This window comes from Hemiscyllium ocellatum, chromosome 6 (assembly GCF_020745735.1).
Source record: "Hemiscyllium ocellatum isolate sHemOce1 chromosome 6, sHemOce1.pat.X.cur, whole genome shotgun sequence".
Classification (NCBI taxonomy): domain Eukaryota; kingdom Metazoa; phylum Chordata; class Chondrichthyes; order Orectolobiformes; family Hemiscylliidae; genus Hemiscyllium; species Hemiscyllium ocellatum.
This window is the reverse complement of record NC_083406.1, coordinates 73,601,212-73,621,941: the sequence shown is the minus strand read 5'-3', so window position 1 is coordinate 73,621,941 and position 20,730 is coordinate 73,601,212. Positions and strand designations below refer to the sequence as shown.

The 20,730-nt window shown below is 38.2% G+C and overlaps 1 protein-coding gene across 1 annotated transcript in view; it reads right to left on the bottom strand.

Moving 5' to 3' along the window:
- Positions 1-20,730, bottom strand: part of LOC132816441 (GRIP and coiled-coil domain-containing protein 2) — a 67,232-nt gene that overhangs the window by 14,371 nt on the left and 32,131 nt on the right. Inside the window, exons 11-18 of the mRNA XM_060826025.1 lie at positions 16,630-16,794; positions 15,343-15,447; positions 12,989-13,151; positions 11,061-11,161; positions 10,280-10,357; positions 5,798-5,935; positions 4,385-4,506; positions 1,573-1,749 (exon numbers count right to left, since the gene is read on the bottom strand). Coding sequence (XP_060682008.1) covers positions 1,573-1,749; positions 4,385-4,506; positions 5,798-5,935; positions 10,280-10,357; positions 11,061-11,161; positions 12,989-13,151; positions 15,343-15,447; positions 16,630-16,794 — 1,049 coding nt within the window. The remainder of the gene's footprint in view (positions 1-1,572; positions 1,750-4,384; positions 4,507-5,797; positions 5,936-10,279; positions 10,358-11,060; positions 11,162-12,988; positions 13,152-15,342; positions 15,448-16,629; positions 16,795-20,730) is intronic.

Sequence of the window (20,730 nt, the reverse complement as noted above, 5' to 3'; positions counted from 1 at the left end):
GGGGCATTTGAAAGAGAGGGGTGACTTGATTGAAGTACATAAACTTTGATGGGTCTTGAAAATGATGTTGCCTCTTGTGAGTGAGTCCAGAACTTGGGTCACCAATTTAAAATTAGGGTTGCCTTTTAAAACGAAGATGAGAAAAATTCTTTTTTGTCAGGGTTTGAAACTTCTGCCTCAGGTAGGGACAGGGTCATAAAATTATTTTTTAAACAGATGTAGATACTTTTGTTATGAAGGGAATCAAGATTTGTTAGGAGTAGATGGAAATGAGGAATTTGATTCAAACACTTCAGTCATGGGGACCTTACTGAATGGCAGAGCAGGCTTGAGTGACCAAATATCTACTTCTGTTCCTATTCTGTATGTAGCATGTTTGTAAGTCTGGAGTTTAGTAAAGTTATCTGTTGTGTGGGTGGGTACTTCATTAGTCAAACAGCATAAAATCCATAGAGGGTAAAAATCTTAACCAAGCATCTCAATTTGATTTATGATCTGAATTACAGTGAACTAACTGCTCTCAAACAGAAATCATTCTGTACATGTACAAGCTTACATGTAAACAATAATACATATTCCTGAATGAGATCACATTTACAAATTATATTTCTGTAACACAATTGCTTTGTGGTGTTCTGATTTGTATAACAGAAGTTGCTGATGTTTTGAGATAAATAAATCATTAAATGGTCCATTGTACTTCAACTAAAAGCAGACTATTCATATGCAAAGATTATTAGAATTTTAATTATAGTGGAATAAAATGGGCGACGTCAAAATGTATTGAAAATTAGTTTCATGAAGCAGATCTGAACATTTAATAAAAACCGAAAAAATCTGCAGATACTCAAAATCTGAAACAAAAAACAGAACTTGCTGGAAAATCTCAGCAGGTCTAGCAGCATCTGTGGAGAGAAATCAGAGTTAACATTTCGGGTCACACTGTGATTTCTCTCCACAGATGCCTCCAGACCTGTCGTCATTTTCCAGCAATTTCTGATTTTATTTCTGAAAACATGTAATATTTGCTTTGTGAACAGCAAACTTCAGAGAGGACCTCTAATTTGTTTACATCAAGTATGTGAAAATAGCCAGTATTCTTTACAAAGAAATTTCAATCAACATCTTAAAAGTCTTGAATACCAGAACCTCAATGCTTAAAACTATCTCTTAGTGTGCTCAATTTGCAGAACTATTGCTTTGATGCAACTCCAGATTTATCAGATATGTACCTACTTAACATTCATCTCATATCAAATATGCAAAAACATCAATTTGTTTTCCAGGTTAAAGAATGGATGTTGTCAAAATTTCTGTTCTGAACGATACTAATGGAAAAATGTCTGGCTTATAGGGTGTAGAAAAAATGCAATATCATAATAATACATTAGATTTTGTGATATCACGTGGCAACAGTATAAATAAAATTTTAACAGTATAAACTTCAAGTTAGTCAAACTAATTCACCAAGAGATTGCTTTTAAGAACATGAATTATAGCACTTATAATCAATTAAGGCTATCTTCTGCTTTGTTGGTTTTAGAAACTCGAAAAAGTAAAAAGAAAACATACTTTTCTCGAATCTCAGCCTCCTTGGACACAGTTTCTTGGAGAATCTTGTTATGCCGTTCCAGCAGTAGGTCATGCTCCAATTGTAGAGCCTGTAACTCACTCGCATTGGCTTGTAGACTGCAATGAGTCTCCTGTAACTTTGCCTTCAGCTGATCAACCACCTTTTGAAGCTGTTCCCTAAAATGACGAAAATGTATACATTAATTCAGCACAACTGTGCTTTTAGCACATCAGTGGATGTTAATGACCAAACAACCCCACAGTGCATGCAATGTAATTTCACAAAGGAGGAATGAGTTAGATTTTTATTTTTTGTTCGGTTAGCGATTGTAGTGGGGGCTGCTTCAAAATGGCAACACATTAATTGACTAGAGAAAAACTGACACCAGAGTTTTATTCCCCAACAAGTACAAACTAGTTAAGGGCAAGAACTGGCTATTCAGCCCATTACAACTTAGCCTTTGAACATCTTAAACTTCTTTAAAATACACATTCAATTGAACAAATTGTTGTTCCATATTGGCTCAAATGAGTCATTTTAGAGGAAAATAATAAAAATAAACATGTTATTCCAAATGATTTCACTCTGAAAATTTTAAAAACTTTTAAAACTACTTTAAGTACATTTATCTTCTCTGATCTTACTGGTCAAATTCGCCTTTATGTAATATTCTATGTCTAATCTCTATGTTTATCTCGATACCCTTCCTACATACACTATAACCTTCGGCACTACACTATTTAACAAATATTTATTTCACTATTTCCCTTGAAAAGTAGAGTTATTCTTTGTTGTCCTTTCAGTGGACCCAACCCAATGCATTTTTGTTGATGTAGCAAATTCAACATTTAAAAAAATCATAAATACACTCTGACATTACGTTACTTCAAAATAATCTTTGACTTAACCTAATTCAACTATATACCCCAACATGCCACTGACTTCACATTTGTCAATTTTAAAAAATTAATCTGCAGGATGCGGGTGTTGCAGAGCTTATTGTCTATTCCTTATTATCCTGCAAAATGTAGTGACATAAGTAGAGTTTTGAACTGCTGAGGTGCACATATTGTAGGTACACTCAGTCAGTTAGGAAAGGAGCGCCTAATTTTGGCATAGCTATTCTAACAGAATAATAATATAGTTCGAAGTCAGGGTGGTATGGGAATTCAAGCAGAACTTCTAGATAGTAGTGCTCCTATCTATTTGCTGCCCTTACCCTTTGAGGTGATAGAACTTGCAGATTTGAAAGGTATTGTTTAAAGAGCATTGGGGAGTTAGTGCACACTGCTGCTAACCATAACCATGCAGGAAGTAAATATTAATGTTTCCGAATAGGTTAGCAGTCAAGCAGAATACCTTCTTTGGATTGTGTCAAACTTCTTGAGTGTTGTTGGAGCTGCATTCATCCAAAAAAAGTGGAGAGTATTCCATCACACTCCTTCCTGGTGCCTTCTATATTATGCGCAAGCTTTATGGAATCAGGTGGTAAGCTAATTGCCACAAAATTCAGTATCTAACCTGTACTTATATCCACAGTATTTATACAGCTGGTAGAATTCAACTGATGGCTTCAATGTCTGAAGGTTCGCAAATGGTGTTAAACATATGGCCAACAGCAGTGAATATTATCATAAGATCTGAAGTGGCAAAAAGGCTTCGCCTAAGGCACTACCCTGAAGAACTTCTGCAATCATATCTTGTGGCTGAGATCACTGATCTCCAACAACCACAACATCTTCCTTTATATGAGATTTGAACCCAAACAGCCTTGGGTACCGGTGTTATCACAATTTCTGATGCACTCCATTCTCCCTGTGTAGAATGTTCTATACCCTCTCCATGACGTCCTGTATTCTGGCATCAGACAGGCAAACAATTTTGGGATTCATGATAATTGCTGTACAAATACCTGTATGTTCGTGAAATATGAATTTTCTACTCTTTCCTGTTGCCTCCTGTGCATTCCTTTACCAGTGCTATTAGGGTCAGGACTACATTCCTTCACGGTGTCATCTCCGAAGCTAAGAACTGGTTTGACAGCAGCACATGTATAAATATATCTGCATTCCTGCCTCTTCTTACTTTTCAGGTAGCCACCCATCTACTGCCCTGAATATTGATACTTACGGGGTGACCTACTCTTGGAATGTAAGATCCAGGAAATTCACATCCTTTCTGATGTCCACAGTGACTTGAGCTCAAATGGTGCAGACACTTCAGACAGACTTGACCCCTTGCCCTCAGCCCCAAGATCTATCAAGCATTTAGAAATTCTCACATTGTGTAAGAGTGACAAATCACACAACACCAAGTTATAGTCCAACAGGTTAAATTGGAAGCACTAGCTTTCAGAGCGCTGCTCCTTCATCAGGTGGTTGGCAACCACCTGATGGAGTAGCACTCCAAAAGCTAGTGCTTCCAATTAAGCCTTTTGGACTATAACCTGGTGTTGTGAGACTTGTAACTTTGTACACCCCAGTCCAACACCGACATCTCCAAATCATGTGTGGGAATTGTAAGAAACAGGGCTCATTGCCATCCATAAGTAAAAAATATAATTCCTGTTTAAGGGTCCAGTTAATACCTTGTATTTACTGTTACTATTTACCCTGATTGAAAGAGTATTCGTTTAACTAGTTAAGCTATAAACTGAATACAGTATTTAATAGTTTTCTGATCCTTCTTAAACCACTAATTTTAAATAAGTGTGAAATGATGACTAAACTTAGAGTAAATTTTACAAGTCAAAAAAAAATCGCACTAAGAGATGCTGTATTGAGGGACATTATCTCAGGCTCTGCAACTCACTTTTCTTCCTGGGTCAAGTCATGTTCATTCTGAGCGACTGATCGGCTCTTCTGCTGTTTTAGGACATTATGTACACGAACTTTGTAACTTTCAAAATCGATAGCAGTTGCAGCCTGTTCAGACTGTAAAAGAACAAGAAATCACTTTGGTGCAAGTATGCAATTTCAAAAGAATGAATTTCTAGCATTTATAAGTAATTTTCAGAAATAATTCTCATTATTTTTCTTTTTTTTCTGATGAAGATTAATTAAATTTTGGTGACTCACATGGCCTTTCATACTCCATACAGCATTTCCATCCACCACCCTAACCCTTATACTAACCTTTACCCCATACCTATCACCCTTTTTTGTTACCAATTCATACTCCTCAACCTATCATCTTTTGCCCTACTCCCCATGTCAACTAACTAAGTACTCAATATGGCATAGCATCAGGAGCCATACTGACATTAAATAAAATTGTATATCTATTGATGACATAATTACAACACAAATTAAAAAAAACATTGAATACATTTAAAGTCCTTCAACTAAAACCAAACTCTTATCAATAGAAACATTTGCATTCCAAGTTGTTTGATCATGTTGGCAGCTTGATAGTTGTTTTGATAGCTTTGACAGGCCCAGTGGGTTTGTGCACATTTTAAGCACATTGTTGCCCACTTTTCACAATACCATAGAATGCCAAAGGCAAATCCCACCCCATTCACCTGGCATACTTACTTCTAGTCTGGCCCCACCAGCATATGATCTGCTTTGCTCTGGGGCTCCAGATGTTTGGTGTACATGATCCCATTTAAATAGGGACAGTTGGTCATTTACATAGCCAGTTGGCTCAGGAAGCACATGGGAGAAGCCAAGGACGTGAAAACTTGGCCCCATGAACATCGAAAATGAAATATGCAGCGTGAAACTTTGATTTGTGAGCATTTTTGGTATTTTTGTGTGTAATGGAAAAACCTTCTGTCATTACAAAAACCCGGGCCAATGTCTTCAACAGGAATTGTTCATTTTTCATTGACTAATTTTCCTAAAAACAATTTAAATCTTCTCGTAAGGTGTCTCTTTTCCTATTCTCAGTAACCAACTTGAAATTCTCAGCACATTAACTTCAAAACGTTGGATAGCTAGGGTGCTAAACTTGAATGAAAATCCATTGATCTTTACAATTTAAGTTTTGCATCAAATAATCCTCTATAGTGACTACAGGCAAATCAGAGGCTGAGAATCGACCAATAGTTATGGATATGGGCACTTGATTATCCATGCCAGAGGTAGAAAAGAGGCTGTATTTATTTTTCAAATCGAAACTGTAGTCACCTGAAAAGAAACATTTAAATTTATTCTACACTTCAACAAAGATTGTATTTTGAATTTGTTTCGTGTACTCCAGATACACTTCAGACTATACCTTAGCAACATTACACTCGCCCTGAAGAGCTGCTATCTTCTGTGTAAATGCATTCACTGTCCGATGATTCTGCTCATTTGTTTGCCGCAATTGTTCCTGAAGCTTGTGGTTTTCGGCGATTAACTCTGCCACTTGAATCTGCAACATTTAACAATAATGTCTCAATTATGGATTCTCCAAAAAAAATCTTTATATTTTATAACTACTGCCTTGGTATTTTGAATTACAAGCACACAGAGGAACTTAGAAAAAAATCACATTTTAATCAAGAGTCACAACATTAATTACACTGATTAAATAAAAAAAATGTAAATTTTTGTTTGAGAAAGAATTGTTACCCTAAAGGTTAGAGTTTCATTGTTGGATTGATTTTCCAGAGTCAAAGCCTGGAAGGTGCAGAATTTGCTGGCATCTTCTGGAGTATGGGAGAAGAGTAAAATGATGAAGAATTTTCATTTCTATTTAGTGATGCTCACTAAGAATGCATAAATATGGATATTGGATGACAGTATACAGAGGATCCTTGATTATCCGAATATCAATTATCCAAATATCAGATTAGCGGAAGGAGATCTCTAGATCCCAATAGAAACATTACATCAACGATGTGTTTCCAACAGTGATTGCGTCTTTTGTTTACAATGATTAAACAGGCACCGAGTCCAAATGACTGACCTCCTGCCCTCTCTCTCTCTCCTCACACTTTCCCTGGAGTTCAACAGAGGGGTGTACCCTAAACTCTCCCTTTCCCAGATAATCTCTCCCAAATTGTCCTGTACAGGTAAAGGTGAAACCTGTCAAAAAATTGCAGTAAAAAGTTGTGTGCGTGCGCGCTATTTGGAGACTTAGCTCAAAAAGGCAACAGCAGCAGTCTTGGTGTCCAATCCAGCTGCAACGGGGAGGGGGGGGGTGATGTTGGACGGGGTTGGGAGACAGCGGATGGGTTTGGGGAGCAGGGTTGGATGGGGTTGGGGGCCAGCGTTGAACAGGATTAGGGGGAGGTGCTGGACAGGGTTGGGGGGAGGGGGGTCAGTGTTGGGGGCAGGCAGGGGCTGTGTTCAACAACTTTGGGGGTATGGCCGGGGGGCGGTTTTGGATGGGGTTGGAAGGCGGGCGGTGTTGGACGGGGGCTTGTGTGCAGTGTGCTGTTGCCTCGTCTCCTGAATGGGGAGCAGACGTAAACTCCAAACCCCAGAGGAAAGGCATTTAATCGATTAACCGAATAATCAATTATCCGAATGAAATAGTGCCGCCCATCTTGTTCAGATAATCGAGGGTCCTCTGTGCTTGATTTTATTGAAATGCCACTTCCGTAGTAATTCTTTTGTTATGGGACATTGCTGGTGAGGCAGTATTTATTTTCCATCACTGGTTTCCCTCACCTAGTTTCACTCTTGATTAGCTACAATACATTGGTTTGCATTGCTCCTGTAAAGAACAGTTAAAAGTTGGTTCAATGTTATGTAACAAATTCATATGCAGGCAAAGTTGGGCTGCTATGACAGGTTTTCTGACAGAAAAACTTTGACCCTACCACCTTTGCAAACTAGCAGCCCATTTCTAAAGTCTTACTGCTCTCCAAAATATTCCAATACATTGTTGCCTTCTAAATCCATTCCCATCTTTCCAGGAACTTCATGTATGAATCTATACAATCAGGTTAACATCCTTGCCATAATACTAAAACAACTCTCATTAAAGTCACAATAAAATCCTATACAAAAGTAAACTTTGTTCTTTACTTGTCCAGTTTTTGATACAGTTAACCACACCATTCCCCCGCAAAGCTTCTTCATGATCATCAGCTGAGTGGACCTGCTCTCACCTGGCTCCATTCTTATGAAACAAAACATAGCCAGGGAATTAGTTACAATTTTCTTTCCTTGCTTCTGCACTGTTCTCCCTGACACCACTCCAAAGATGATCTATTCTTGACCCCTTTCTATTTATTAACTACATGCTGCCTCTTGATGACAATATCTGAAGGATTTTTGTCTGTGCAGAAGTCCAACACAATCTCATCACCAACTTTCTCACTCCTCCACTGTTGCTAAAATTATTAGATTGCTTATCCAATATCCAAGACTGGATGAGCAAGGATTTCTGCCAAGTAAATATCAGACAGATTAAAATCATTCTTGTCATTCCTGCTCCAAACTCTGTTCCCCAACTATTGACAGCCAGTCCGTTAATATCATTGGTCATCACATTTGATCCACAAGTCCCTGTCCAGAATTTTAATGACAACACTACCTCTGCTGACAATCAAAGCTGTGACCATATTTTATGACTCCTTGCAATGACGGCTTCATTAATTTAGGATGTGTCAAAAGGCTGTTGGTTCTTCCTATTACTGTCTTAAGAGCAATGGCCACTGCTAGAACAGCAGGAGGCCCCAGAGCAACAACCAACCAGGAGGCCCAAAGTGGGATCGGGATCACCAAGGTCTTTCGGGCCGGTCCTTGTAAGAACATGGTGCTCAGCATTTCAGTCCACAAAGCGATCTTAACCCCAGAATCCACAGACATGTCACCAAGGGTAACAGGGATATGGCGAGGTGCCCATCAGCTACCCATAAATTCTCAAAGCATCCCTCACCAGACTACCCAGTTTTAAGTAACTGCTACTTTGTTGTACTGCAAACAGCATGCTGACACAGTTGGCCAATGGAATAATGGCAAATAACAAAATCTGTATAACCAGAAAATAATTCAGTAAGGATTTGTTGCGATAAGAAACTTTAGAACAATGGATCTCTACTCCTGTATGAATTTTGGAGTTTAGATCAATTCACATCAAACAATGACAAACACCATGTTCTACAGGTTTTATTATTAGCAGCTCAATTTGAACCCAGTAATTCCTTAAAGAAAACAAAGTTCTATTTCTTCCATGTAATATTTGGACCACATGAGCCAGGCAAGAATTATCTCCAAACAAGGGAGAAACTAATTATCATCCTGTGATATTAAATGGTATTATCTTTGCTGAATTCCCATTATTAGCATTCAGGGGATTGTCACTGATTGGAAACTGGACTGGGCAAGCCATATAAATACTGAGGCTAAGAACATGTCAGATGCTTGGAACCCGGCAGTAACTAACTCACCTCCTGATACTCCAAAGCCTGTCCACCATCTACAAGAGTGTGACACTATCTAGAACAAAGCAGCTCACATGATTGGCAGCACATTCAGAAAGGGAGTCAACGGGGTTTGCAGATGCAGGAGATCAGAGTTGAGAGTGTGTCCCAATGAAGGGCTCCGGCCCGAAACGTCGATTTTCCTGCTCCTTGGATGCTGTTTGACCTGCTGTGCTTTTCCAGCAACATACTCTCAGCACATTCACAAAAGTTCACTGCCTCCAGCACTGTTGCGCAGTAGGAGCAGTGTGTACCACCTTCAAGATGAAACTTATCAAGGCTTCTTAGATAGCATCTTCCAACCTGCAACCACTTCCATCTATAAAAGTTCAGCAGATACATGGGAACACTACCACCTGCAGGCTCCCCTCCAAGTCTTTCATCATCCTGACTTGGAAATACACATCCCTTTTCCTCCAGCATCACGAGGACAAGATCCTGAAACTCCTTCTATCCCCTTCCACCCTTCCCCAACCTCCTTATAGCACCATTGGTAAACCTTTTAAAAATGGACCGTAGCTCACCTCCACCTTGAAGGCATCTAGAAATGGGCAATAAATACTGGACCAGCCAGTGACACCTACATCCCATGAATGAACAAAAAAAAGTAGGTCTATGCACAATCAGCTTTTGCTTTGTTTAGTATTTTAATCCAATGCATAAATTATATGCAACTTCTATGTTTCCTGCCTTGTATAATAATAGCACATACTGCAATGTAGTAAAGCATTTGTTGAAGTTTAAAGATAAAGTTAAAGTATCCAAATGACTGTCAGCAAAGCTTCATTATGAACACCAAAATTAACTGTTGGGCAAGGCTTCCTCTCATGAATCCATGCCAACTCCCTTTGTCACACATCTCGATAGATGTTTTATTTTGTTCTTTTGCCAAGACCTTTAGCCATAACAGATCTGCAATTCTCTGGATTACTTGTTTTCCGTTGTATTAAAAAAAATTAAAAACAAGGAACAGCCTTAATATCAAACAATAACAAAAAGAACTGTACAAAGATCAGCACACAAAAGTTCAAAGTTATTCACATTTCCCGAGTCCTTGGTGAATCCTGAAACAGATCAACTATTTCACTGTACAAAAATAAAAAAGGCCAAACTAGTTAATATTCAACACTTTAAAAGGCACCTGCGTGGGTATATGAACAGGAAGGGTTGAGACAGATATGGGCCAAGTGCTGACAAATGGGACTAGATTAGGTTAGGATATCTGGTCGACATGGACGAGTTGGACCAAAAGGTCGGTTTCCATGCTGTGTTTCTATTACAAATCTTTTTCAAAGAATGTATTTCAAACAATTGAGTTAAAAATAACGGATTAGAGGTACCTTGTAATTTTCCACTTGCTGCTGGTTTGCTTCAAGTTCTCCCTTGATAGAAGCTTGGACAGCTAAATGCTCTCCTTCCTGAAAACATAATATCAAGTCAATTTTAAAGCTGTCTGCCAGACACTGGTCAAATTTAGGAGATAAATTATATTTCAATTAGTAGGCATCTATTAAAGTCTGCATAATATTCTGTATTATTGTATTTGATATTCTGCATTATTTCATTGATCACAAAATCTGGTGGAAACCTCTTTCTATCAACTCCTCCCCACAACCTGCTCAAGTTTTTTCAAATTGTTTTTAACACAAAGGGAAACTGCTGATGCAGAATAAGTAGACAACTTGAATATGTTTGAGTATTTTGGAATTATGATTTAATTGAAAAGTAAAATGTTTGTTGCCATTTTTTCCCTTTGGTTCTTTTTGGTGTTTTGTCTGGAGATTGTTCAAGTTATCCTTTGCTTATCTCTCACCTTCCCCTCACTCTTCTGCAAGACTAATCTTGATTTCTTTCAAACACCCCATTTAAATAAAAATAAAATTAATATTTAAGAAAGAATCCCCTCGGAACTGTAGATATTTTCAATCTCACAAACATTTGTCACAACTAGGCCTCATTACAGAGAAATAAGAGTCGTTTCCTGAACTATGACTGACAGGAAATGAATATGCCATTTATACATTGTACTCAATTATGAATACATTTTCATAACATTAATATTTATATTCAAAATATATTTGCAATGATTAAGATAATTTTGGACTTATTCATGCTACACACAGCTCTCTTTGAATCTGTAAGTTCCTTCTTAGTTTTCACTAGGATTTGTTTCATCTTGGTATTTTTCTCTTTGTACTCCTCCAAAGCTAAATGAAGAGATTCTGTAACATAACCATATAAACAGGTTATTTTACTTACAGGGTAGTGTTACAATATCTGTTGAAAAGATTGATACAGAACTTAAATTAGACAACAATTTATTTACTATATATTTATGTAATATAATTTCAAGATAAGAAAATCTTTGGATTAAACTATACATCTACTGTCAAATTACATATACAATACATCTTAGCATCTTTCTTAAATAAAGCAATATTCTAGACTTTGCTAAAGTCTATCATGTCTAATTCCTGAAATGTTTTGTAGGTTTCAATGAGATCAGCTCCAATTTTTCAAATCACCAAAGGAGAGTGTTCTGGTCTGCCCAATCTCTCTTCATCCCACAATCCCTAAAACCAATTTGGTTAACTCCACCTAAGCCAATAATATCTTTTTTAAGAACAGGAGATCAAAACTGCATATACTACTGAAAATGTAATCCAACCAAGCTCCCATACAATTGAAGCTACTCTTATAATCTCATCCTTTTGCAATAAAGGGTAACATTCAATTTGTCTTCCTAATATCTTGCTGCACCCATGTCAGCATGGCTTACAAAAAACATTTGAAAAGGTGTCCAAGTTTTAGCTAATGGATAAAAGTGACATTGGAAACAGGGATACAAAGTAGGTTGTATAACAAGAAACAAGAAGTAATGGAAAATGGCTGTTTCTTGTACTGAAGTAACGTATAAAGCTAGGTTCCCTCAAGATGCACCGCTTTTCTTGATCAATATCAATGACATTGAAATTGCGTCCTGCACATCATTTCAAACTTGGGGGATTCGTGAATTCCGTGGTGATCACGTTAGACTTCAAAGGTCAGCGATAGGCAAGTGAATGGATAGACATATGGAAGAAAACATTTAACACTGAGAAACGTAAAATTATACATTTTAGCAAGACAAATGAGGAAAGGCAATTTAAACTAAATTATACATTTCTAAAGGAGGTGCAGGAACAAAAGTTCCTGGAGTTACCCTTCTAGAAATCAGAGCAGGTAGCAGGGCAGGTTAAGAAAGCAAGAACTCAGTGGTTTCTGGGCTTTATAAATAAAGGCTGTGGTTAAAGGATCAGCCTCAATCTGAGTATTGTGTCTAATTCTGAACACTTTATTTGTGAAGGAATTGGACACAGTACAGAAATGATTCATAGAATGGTTCCAGGGATGACAGATGTCAGTTATGTGGACAGATTGAAGAAGTTGGGGATGTTCTCCTTAGAACAGGTTAAAAGGTGCTTTGAAAGATACATTCAAAATCATGAAAGGTCTGGACAGAGATTGCGAACAGTTTTATTTGGTTGAACACGAGTACAATGATTTAAGATAACTGGCAAAAGAATCAAAGGCAGCACGATGAAAAACTTCGTAAAAAGTAGGTAGTAGTTAAGATCTGGAACACACTGCTTTTTTAAAATTGCAGATGATTCAAATATGGCTTTCAAGTAGGAATTGCTTAATTGTATGAAGTGAAAAGACTTTCAGGGGTAAAAGCAGGGAAGTGGGAATAGTTGAGCTGATATTTCAGAGGTTGTCAGCATGGACATGACGGGTAGATTAGGTAAATTATGTTACAACCATTCGACAATTCTGAGGATATCTTCGTGAAAAACAGCTGACTTTACCAGTAGCTTTAAGCACTTTATTAAGGACCACAATCTAGGAATGGCTAGTAAATGGCCGAGAACTGAAAAAGTATTCTACTATGTTTTACAAATGGAAACCAAAAGAAAATATAGGAATGTAGCAGTCATTCAAGATTTCTTGCTGCTTCCTGGTTTGATTAGCAAAAAAAGTGTCCCAAGTACTCAAACTGCTGAACTTACTGATTTCACAATCCATCGTTTCTAGTTTCTGCTTGCATGATGTCATTTCATCTACCACTTCTACAATCCGGTTGTCCCGATCGGTAATTTTCTGGTTCAGTTCTTTCACAAGACGTTCATAGTCTGCAATCTCCATGTCCATCAGCGTGCTTTTTTGAGCATCCTAGTACCACATTTAGGACAGTAACTATTTAATTTGACTGTGATTTCCACATTGCCTTTTAAGATTTCAAATGAAGCAAATGCACAAATGGTGATGTGAAACTGGATTTTTTTTGACAAGTAGATTTCAGCACATTATCTAGATGAACATCTTAGTGCAGCCTATGGGACTGCCATTGCCAGAGGTGTCATTTTGTGAATGAGGTATTAAATAGATGCGTCACTTATCTGTTTGTGCAGCTTAAACGATCCAATTACAGTACTCTAAGAACAATAGTCACCCATTGCCTTAGCATTTCACATTAGTTAATCAAAAGCACAAAAAGGGCAAATTAAATAGACATCAAGTCTCTGTTTGTAGCACTCTTGCCTCCATATCAGAAGGCTGCGGACTTCGGTTTTATTTTATTACATGAGTGAATAAAACACTAGGGCTGATATTCCAGTGCAGTACAGATGAAGCAGTATTGGAGGGGCTGACTTTCACTTGCGACATTTAATCAGGGCCCCATTTGCCCTCTTGCATAGGTATAAAAGATCCCACAAGGTATTTCAAAGGGGTGACATGGTGACCCGGTGGTTATCACTGCTGCCTCACAGCATCAGGGACCTGGATTCGATTCTAGCCTCAGGCTACTATCTGTGTGAAGTTTGCACATTCTCCCCATGTGGGTTTTCTTCAAGGGCTCTGGTTTCCTCCCACAGTCCAAAAATGGGTAGGTTAGGTGGATTGACCATGCTAAATTGCTCAGAGTGTCAAGGGATGTGCAGGCTAGGTGGATTAGCAATGGGAAGTGCAGGATTACAGGGATGGGGCAAGGAGGATGTGTGCGGGATGCCCTTTTGAGGGGTGGTGTGGGCTCCATGGATTGAATGGCTTGCTTCCATACTGTAGGAATTCTATGGGGAGCAAGGCAAGTTATGGCTGGAAGCCTGTCCAATATCTTGATCAACATCACAAATAGATTTCCTGGTTATGGTGGAAGCTTGGTCAATGAAAACAGACAGCCATCTTTCCTGCAAAAGTACTTGATTAACAAAAACTGTGTTATACCCCTACATTATGGAAAGGATTGTCTAATTTCAAGTCTTCTTTTTCAGCTTAATTCATCTAATTTAACGGTCTCCTTTCAAAAAAAGAGTTTCATCAGCTGTAAGAACTCTTTTGGCCATGAAGTGCATGATATTTGCCCGATACAGGAGTCAAGGGTTATGGGGTGCAGATAGAAAAATGGAGAGGAGGCCACAATCAAATCAGCCCATGATCTTGTGATTGGTGGAGCAGGCTTGAAGGAGTAGAAGTAGGCAGTTTGGTCCAAAGTACAATCTTCATACACAAGTTCACATTCTTTTTGAAAAACATTCTCAGTTTAGTACACAAATTTAATTTGTACTTTTCCCCTGACATTTGACTTTCAACACAATGGTCAGAATATACATAATAATACTGGTAATGTTGAGTGAAGAGTTTTTAAAATAATGAAACCACTTTGCTATTTATTTTATTCATATCAATTACACTCTATGCCACACATTGTTGGACATTAACTAATTGTAACTTGTGACCGAGCAGGTGTACAGCTTTTAAATTGCACCAGATGCATCCCTTGGTTGTAGCTAGCAACTGGATTACTTTCAAACATCTCTCAAGCTCATCCTTTATGAGAAGATGCAAACTAGACACTGTTGCAAGTCTGACAGGTTGAGTGTTGAACATCGACCAAGCTTTTACATCCTGTGGTTTAGGCCAAATTGCTTTTATAATCAGATCAGTCCCAAACCTGGTCCGTCACTCAGTTTCATATTAAATGGTGACTAGCATGGTAGAGATTTGGGAAGCATGCACTTTTATTCTAAATCTATTTATCACTTTTGGGCATAATGACAGGGAATATCACAGAACTATATGCTGTAAAATGAAATCTAATTATCGGAGGCACTCAGGTAGCAAGTGTGGAGAAAGGAAATATGTTAATATGACTCAATTTACACACAAGCACAAACACATTATAACCATTGTTAACATTTACAATTATAAGTTTTGGGTGGCAACTCTACCTATGCAATTGCCCAGACACGTATAAAGCTGTCTCTTAAGTAGGGCATTTCAACTGCAGTCAAGCAAGGCCAAATAATTAATATTTTGTCTATCTACCAAGAGCAATATATTTGTACCAATTGAAATTTCTTACCTTTCTTACAAGTTCCAGTTCCTGTGCTGTCTGCTGCAGCTGTTGTTTCTCATTTTGAAGTTGCTTTTTAAGTTCTTCAACATCTTTCAACAGTGCATGATTCTCCTGAAGAATACAGTTTTTTTTAAACTTACTCATTCGCAGAATGTAGGTGTTGCTGGCTAGCCAGCATTTAATCCCTATTCCTAACTGCACTTGAAAAGGTGTTGGTGAACTAGCTACATATATGGTGTAGATAGTCATACAGCACAGAAACAGAATTTTCGGTCTAACTTGTCCATGCTGACCAAGTTTACCAAACTAAACTCGTCCCACTTGTCTGTGTCTGGCCCATATACCTCTAAACCTTTACTTTCATGTACCTGTCCAAATGTCTTTTACATGTTATAAATTGTGTCAGCATCTATCAATTCCTCTGGCAATTTATTCCACATACAAACCACCTTCTGTGTGGAAAAAGTTGTCCCTCAGGTCCCCTTTAAGTCTTTTTCCTCTCACCTTGAAAATATGATATGAAGATGCAGGTGTCAGATTGGGGTGGACAAAGTCAGAAGTCATACAACACAAGGTTATAGCTTAACAGGTTTATTTGAAATCACAAGCTTTCGGAGCACTGTTCCTTCATCAAGTGAAGTGGAGGGAAGCACACAGGCACACAATTTATAACCTGTGAATTTGTGCTCTTTCGTCCATGTCACCTGATGAAAAAGCAGCGCTCAGAAAGCTTGTAATTTTCAAACAAACTTGTTGGACAATAACATGGTGTTATGAGACTTATGACTTAAAAATATGCCCTCTAGTTTTGAATTCCCTACCCTAGGGAAAAGATCTTTGGTATTCACCTTATCTTTGCCCCTTATGATTTTATGAAACTCCATAAGGTCATCTCTCAACCTCCTACATTTCTATGAAGGAAGTCTTAGCCCATCCAACCTCTCCTGACAACTCAAACCCTCCAGTCCTGGCAATATCCTTGTAATGATTATCTGAACCCTCTCTAATTTAATATCATCCTTCCTATAGCCGGGCAATTAGAACTGTACACAGTACTCCAAAAGTATCCTCATCAACATTTTGTACAACTGCAACATGACGTCCCAACTCCTATTCTCAATGGTCTGAGCAATGAAGGCATGTGCACTAAAGCCTTCTTAACCACCCTGTCTATCGGAGATATATTTTACTTACATAAATAAGTTTAAAAGGAAATGAAAAATAAAAAAAAAAGAGAAATTCCAGAAAATTCATTTAAAAACAGAGCACGCATCTCTATGAGGAATCCATTACCTTGGAAACCTGTTCCTTGAGAAGTTTTAAGGCCTCAAGCTCCTTTTCAACAGCATTCTTTGCTTTCTCAGATTCTAAAACTTTTGCTTCCAGCTGTTTTACATTTGACTGCAGCGTTCCCAAATGAGCAAACATATCTTCCTTATCTGAAGCCAATTGTTTATACTGAAAGGAAAATATTAGAAATATAACTATAGATTAATCCAGAGAAGTGATAAGAACAAAGAATACAACACAGGAGCAGGTCCTTCTGCCCGCCAAGGCTATGCCACCACATTTTGCTTTTCCATACTAAAAGTATCTTCAATTACAGGATCCATAACCCTCTACTCCCATCCTATTCATATATTCATCCAGTTACTTCTTGAATGCTGCAATTGTATCTGTTTTCACGACCTCCTCTGGCAACACGTTCCAGACACTCACCACCCTTTGTATGAAAAACTTGCCTCGCATATCTCTTTTAAACTTCCCTCTTGCACCTCGAACCTGTGTCCCCTAGCAATTGACCTTTCCACCCTGGGAAAAAGCCTCATTCTTTCCACTTTATCCATGCCATTCACCACAATCTTATAAACTTCTATTAGGTTGCCCTTCAACCTTCCAGTTAAATCAAACCAAGTCTATCCGACCTTTCTTCGTAGCTAGAATTCCCCATACCAGGCAACATCCTGGCAAACATTTTCCGTACCCTCTCCAAACCTTCCACACCCTTCGGATAGTGTGGTAACTACAACTGTATGCAATATTCCAAGTCTGGCCTAACTAAAGTTTTAGATCCCTCCACATATCAATTTTCTTAAGAATTCTGCCATTCCTGTATAATTTCCAACTGTACTTGACCTTCCAAAATGCATCATATTTGTCTGGATTAAATTCCATCTGCCATTTTTCTGCCCATGTCTCCAACTAACCTTTATCCTGCTATATCCTCTGATAATCCTCCTCACTATCCTTAATCCACCAATCTTTGAATCATCTGAAAACTTACTAAGCAGACCAGCTAGGTTTTCCTCCATTACATTTATGTAGACCACAAAAAGCAGAAGTCTCAGGACAGATCCCTGTGAAACACCACTAGTCACAACCCTCCATTCTGAAAAGCATCCTTCCACCTGTACCCTGTCTCCAATGACAGGGCCAGTTTTGCATTCATCTTGCCAGCTCACCCCTGATACCATGTAACTTCACCTTTTGTATCAGTCTGCCATAAGGGACCTTATCAAAGACATTACTGAAGTCCATAGAGACAACATCACCTGATTTTCCTTCAATCATCATCGCCACCTCCTTAAAATACACAATCAAGGTAGTGAGGCACGGCCTCCTTCACACAAAACTATGCCAACTACCGCTAATAAGTCAATTTACTTCAAAATATGTATACATTTTGTTCCTGAGAATCTTTTCCAATAATTTCCATACCACTGATGAGAGACTCACGGGTCTGTAATTTCCTGGATTATCCCTGCTACTCTTCTTAAACAATGAGATAACATTGGCTATTGTCCAATCCTCTGGGACCTCACTTGTGGCCAAAAAGGATACAAAGATCTCTGTCAATGCTCCAGCAATTGTTCTCTCGTCTCCCTCAACATTCTAGGATAGATACCATCAGGACCTGGGGACTTAACAACCTTAATACTTGTTGTGGGTCTGTTCGCCGAGCTGGAAGTTTTTGTTGCAAACGTTTCGTCCCCTTTCTAGGTGACATCCTCAGTGCTTGGGAGCCTCCTGTGAAGTGCTTCTGTCATGTTTCCTTCAGCATTTATAGTGGCTTGTCTCTGCCGCTTCTGGTTGTCAGTTGCTGTCTGCTGCAGTGGCCGGTATATTGGGTCCAGGTTGATGTGTTTGTTGATAGAATCAGTGGATCAATGAACGAAAGGGGACGAAACGTTTGCAACAAAAACTCCCAGCTCGGCAAACAGAATCACAACAATGAGCACCCGAGCTACAAATCTTCTCACAAACTTTGAACCTTAATACTTTTTAAGACAGACAACACCTCTTCCTTTTTAATAGCAACTTTGCTTAGAAATGTGCCCCTCCAACAAATCTTCCTCCTTTCTGAATACCAACACAAAACATTCATTTAGGACCTCATCTACCTCTTCTGGTTCTACACATAGATTCTCTCCTTTGTCCCAGAATGAGCCAACCCTTTTTCTGGCTACACTCTTGCTTTTTATATATGGACAAAAAGCCTTGGGATTGTCCTTAATCCTGTTTGCTAATGACTTTTCATGACTCCTTTTAGCCCTTCTAATTCCTTGTTTAAGTTCTTTCCTAATATATTTCAAGGGCTTCATCAGTTCCCATCCTCCTGGACCTTACGTATGCTTCCCTTTTTCTTTCTGACCAAGTTCATAACATCCCTGGTCATCCAAGATTCATGTAATTTGCCATGCCTATCCTTCATTCTCACAGGAGCATGTTGCTCTTGAACTCTTATCAACTGCCATTTGAAATACTAACACTTATTTTTCCACTTTGCAGCCAAAATATCTAATTCAAGTAGCAATTTATGCACTGAATTAAATAAAGAAGCCTTAAATCAAATCAACGTTATCTTTTAATGCTGTCTAATATAACTGTTACTTCAAAGAAACTCGATTTGTCCAGTTTTTTTTTACTAAGTATTAAGTGAACAGAAGTGTAAAAAGAAATCTATAGATGAGGGTCATTTGGAAGGATTAAAATGCATTGGTGATCTTTCTGATCTGGAGTCATCTTGAGTTGCATAACATAGCTTCAAACTTCAGTCAAGAAGGGCTGTATAATATTTTGTTTCTCTTACCCACAAAGTAGTACTAGAGCACCCACACAATTTACCGAGTTTAGCTAATTTACTGATATTCCTTGCAGTAACAGAAGATACTATTTAGGCAAGGATGAAAATCAATTTATTGCACGGCAGGATCCTTTTTGTTTGGCAAAGTGGCCTTGAAAATCCTAATAATGGACAATATTTTCATATCATATGCCATAATACCAGAAAAAAATTTGTCTCCCTCATCATGTCAAACATTTATAAAATACTGCGACTTTAATTTAAAAATTGGAAGAAATTAACTATTGTGACCAATGATGAATTTGCTATTTTCCAAACAATACTAAACCTGTTGAAATTGCAGTTACATGGCGTACACTCCCAATTAAAGCATGGATTTTAAAGAAGAAATGAGGGATCCTTTTCATAGCACAAGCCTTATGTCATAGGTTTAGGGAGGCTGCTCTGCACAACCTGCTGCCTATGTGTAAGAAAACAAAACAATGAACTACCCACCTCCCTAAAGTTTGGAGGTCATATAATCCAGCTCTTGAAAAGATCATTCCAGAAACATCACTTTGTCTACCTTAATTCAGTTTCACATCCTTTTCAGAAAAGGTTATCTTAACTGCGTAGGTGGCAGATATTTTTCATGTCTATTTACTCAAAAGTAAAAACAAAATGTATCTACAAACAAGAATGAGACTGAGTTTCAACCTTTATTTCACTCTATAAACTTAAGCAACAGTAAGATACCCAACCTCTAACACAAAAAAAATAAAGAACTAGGAACTGGCAAAAGCTGCATAAGTTTATTCCTGATATCGAGATGGAATTATATAATAAATTTTGACATCCTACTATTCACACATTAACTAGAATTTCTGTAGTGTGGAAACAGGTCACTTAGCCCAACAAATCCACTCTATCGTTGATATATACTATACTATAATACTCTACATTTCCCCTGAGTAATGGACCTAACCTACAAATCCTTGGACTCTATGGGCAATTTAGCATGGCCAATTCACCTAACCAGCACATCTCTGGACTGTGCAAGGAAACTGGATCACCTGGAGGAAACTCACGCAGACACAGGGAGAATGTGCAAACTCCACACAGACAGTCACTAGAGGCTGGAATTGAACCTGGGTCCTTGGCCCTGTGAGGCAGCAGTGCTAACCACTGAACCACCATACCACTCACTAGTGGTTACACAATTTCAGGAGACATTTGCTGCTGTTACAGCATTTATATACATTTTGAAAGAGACAGCTCAAGTCATCTGTTAAAAGAATCATGTAAATGGCATGTTCACTTAAAATGTGAAT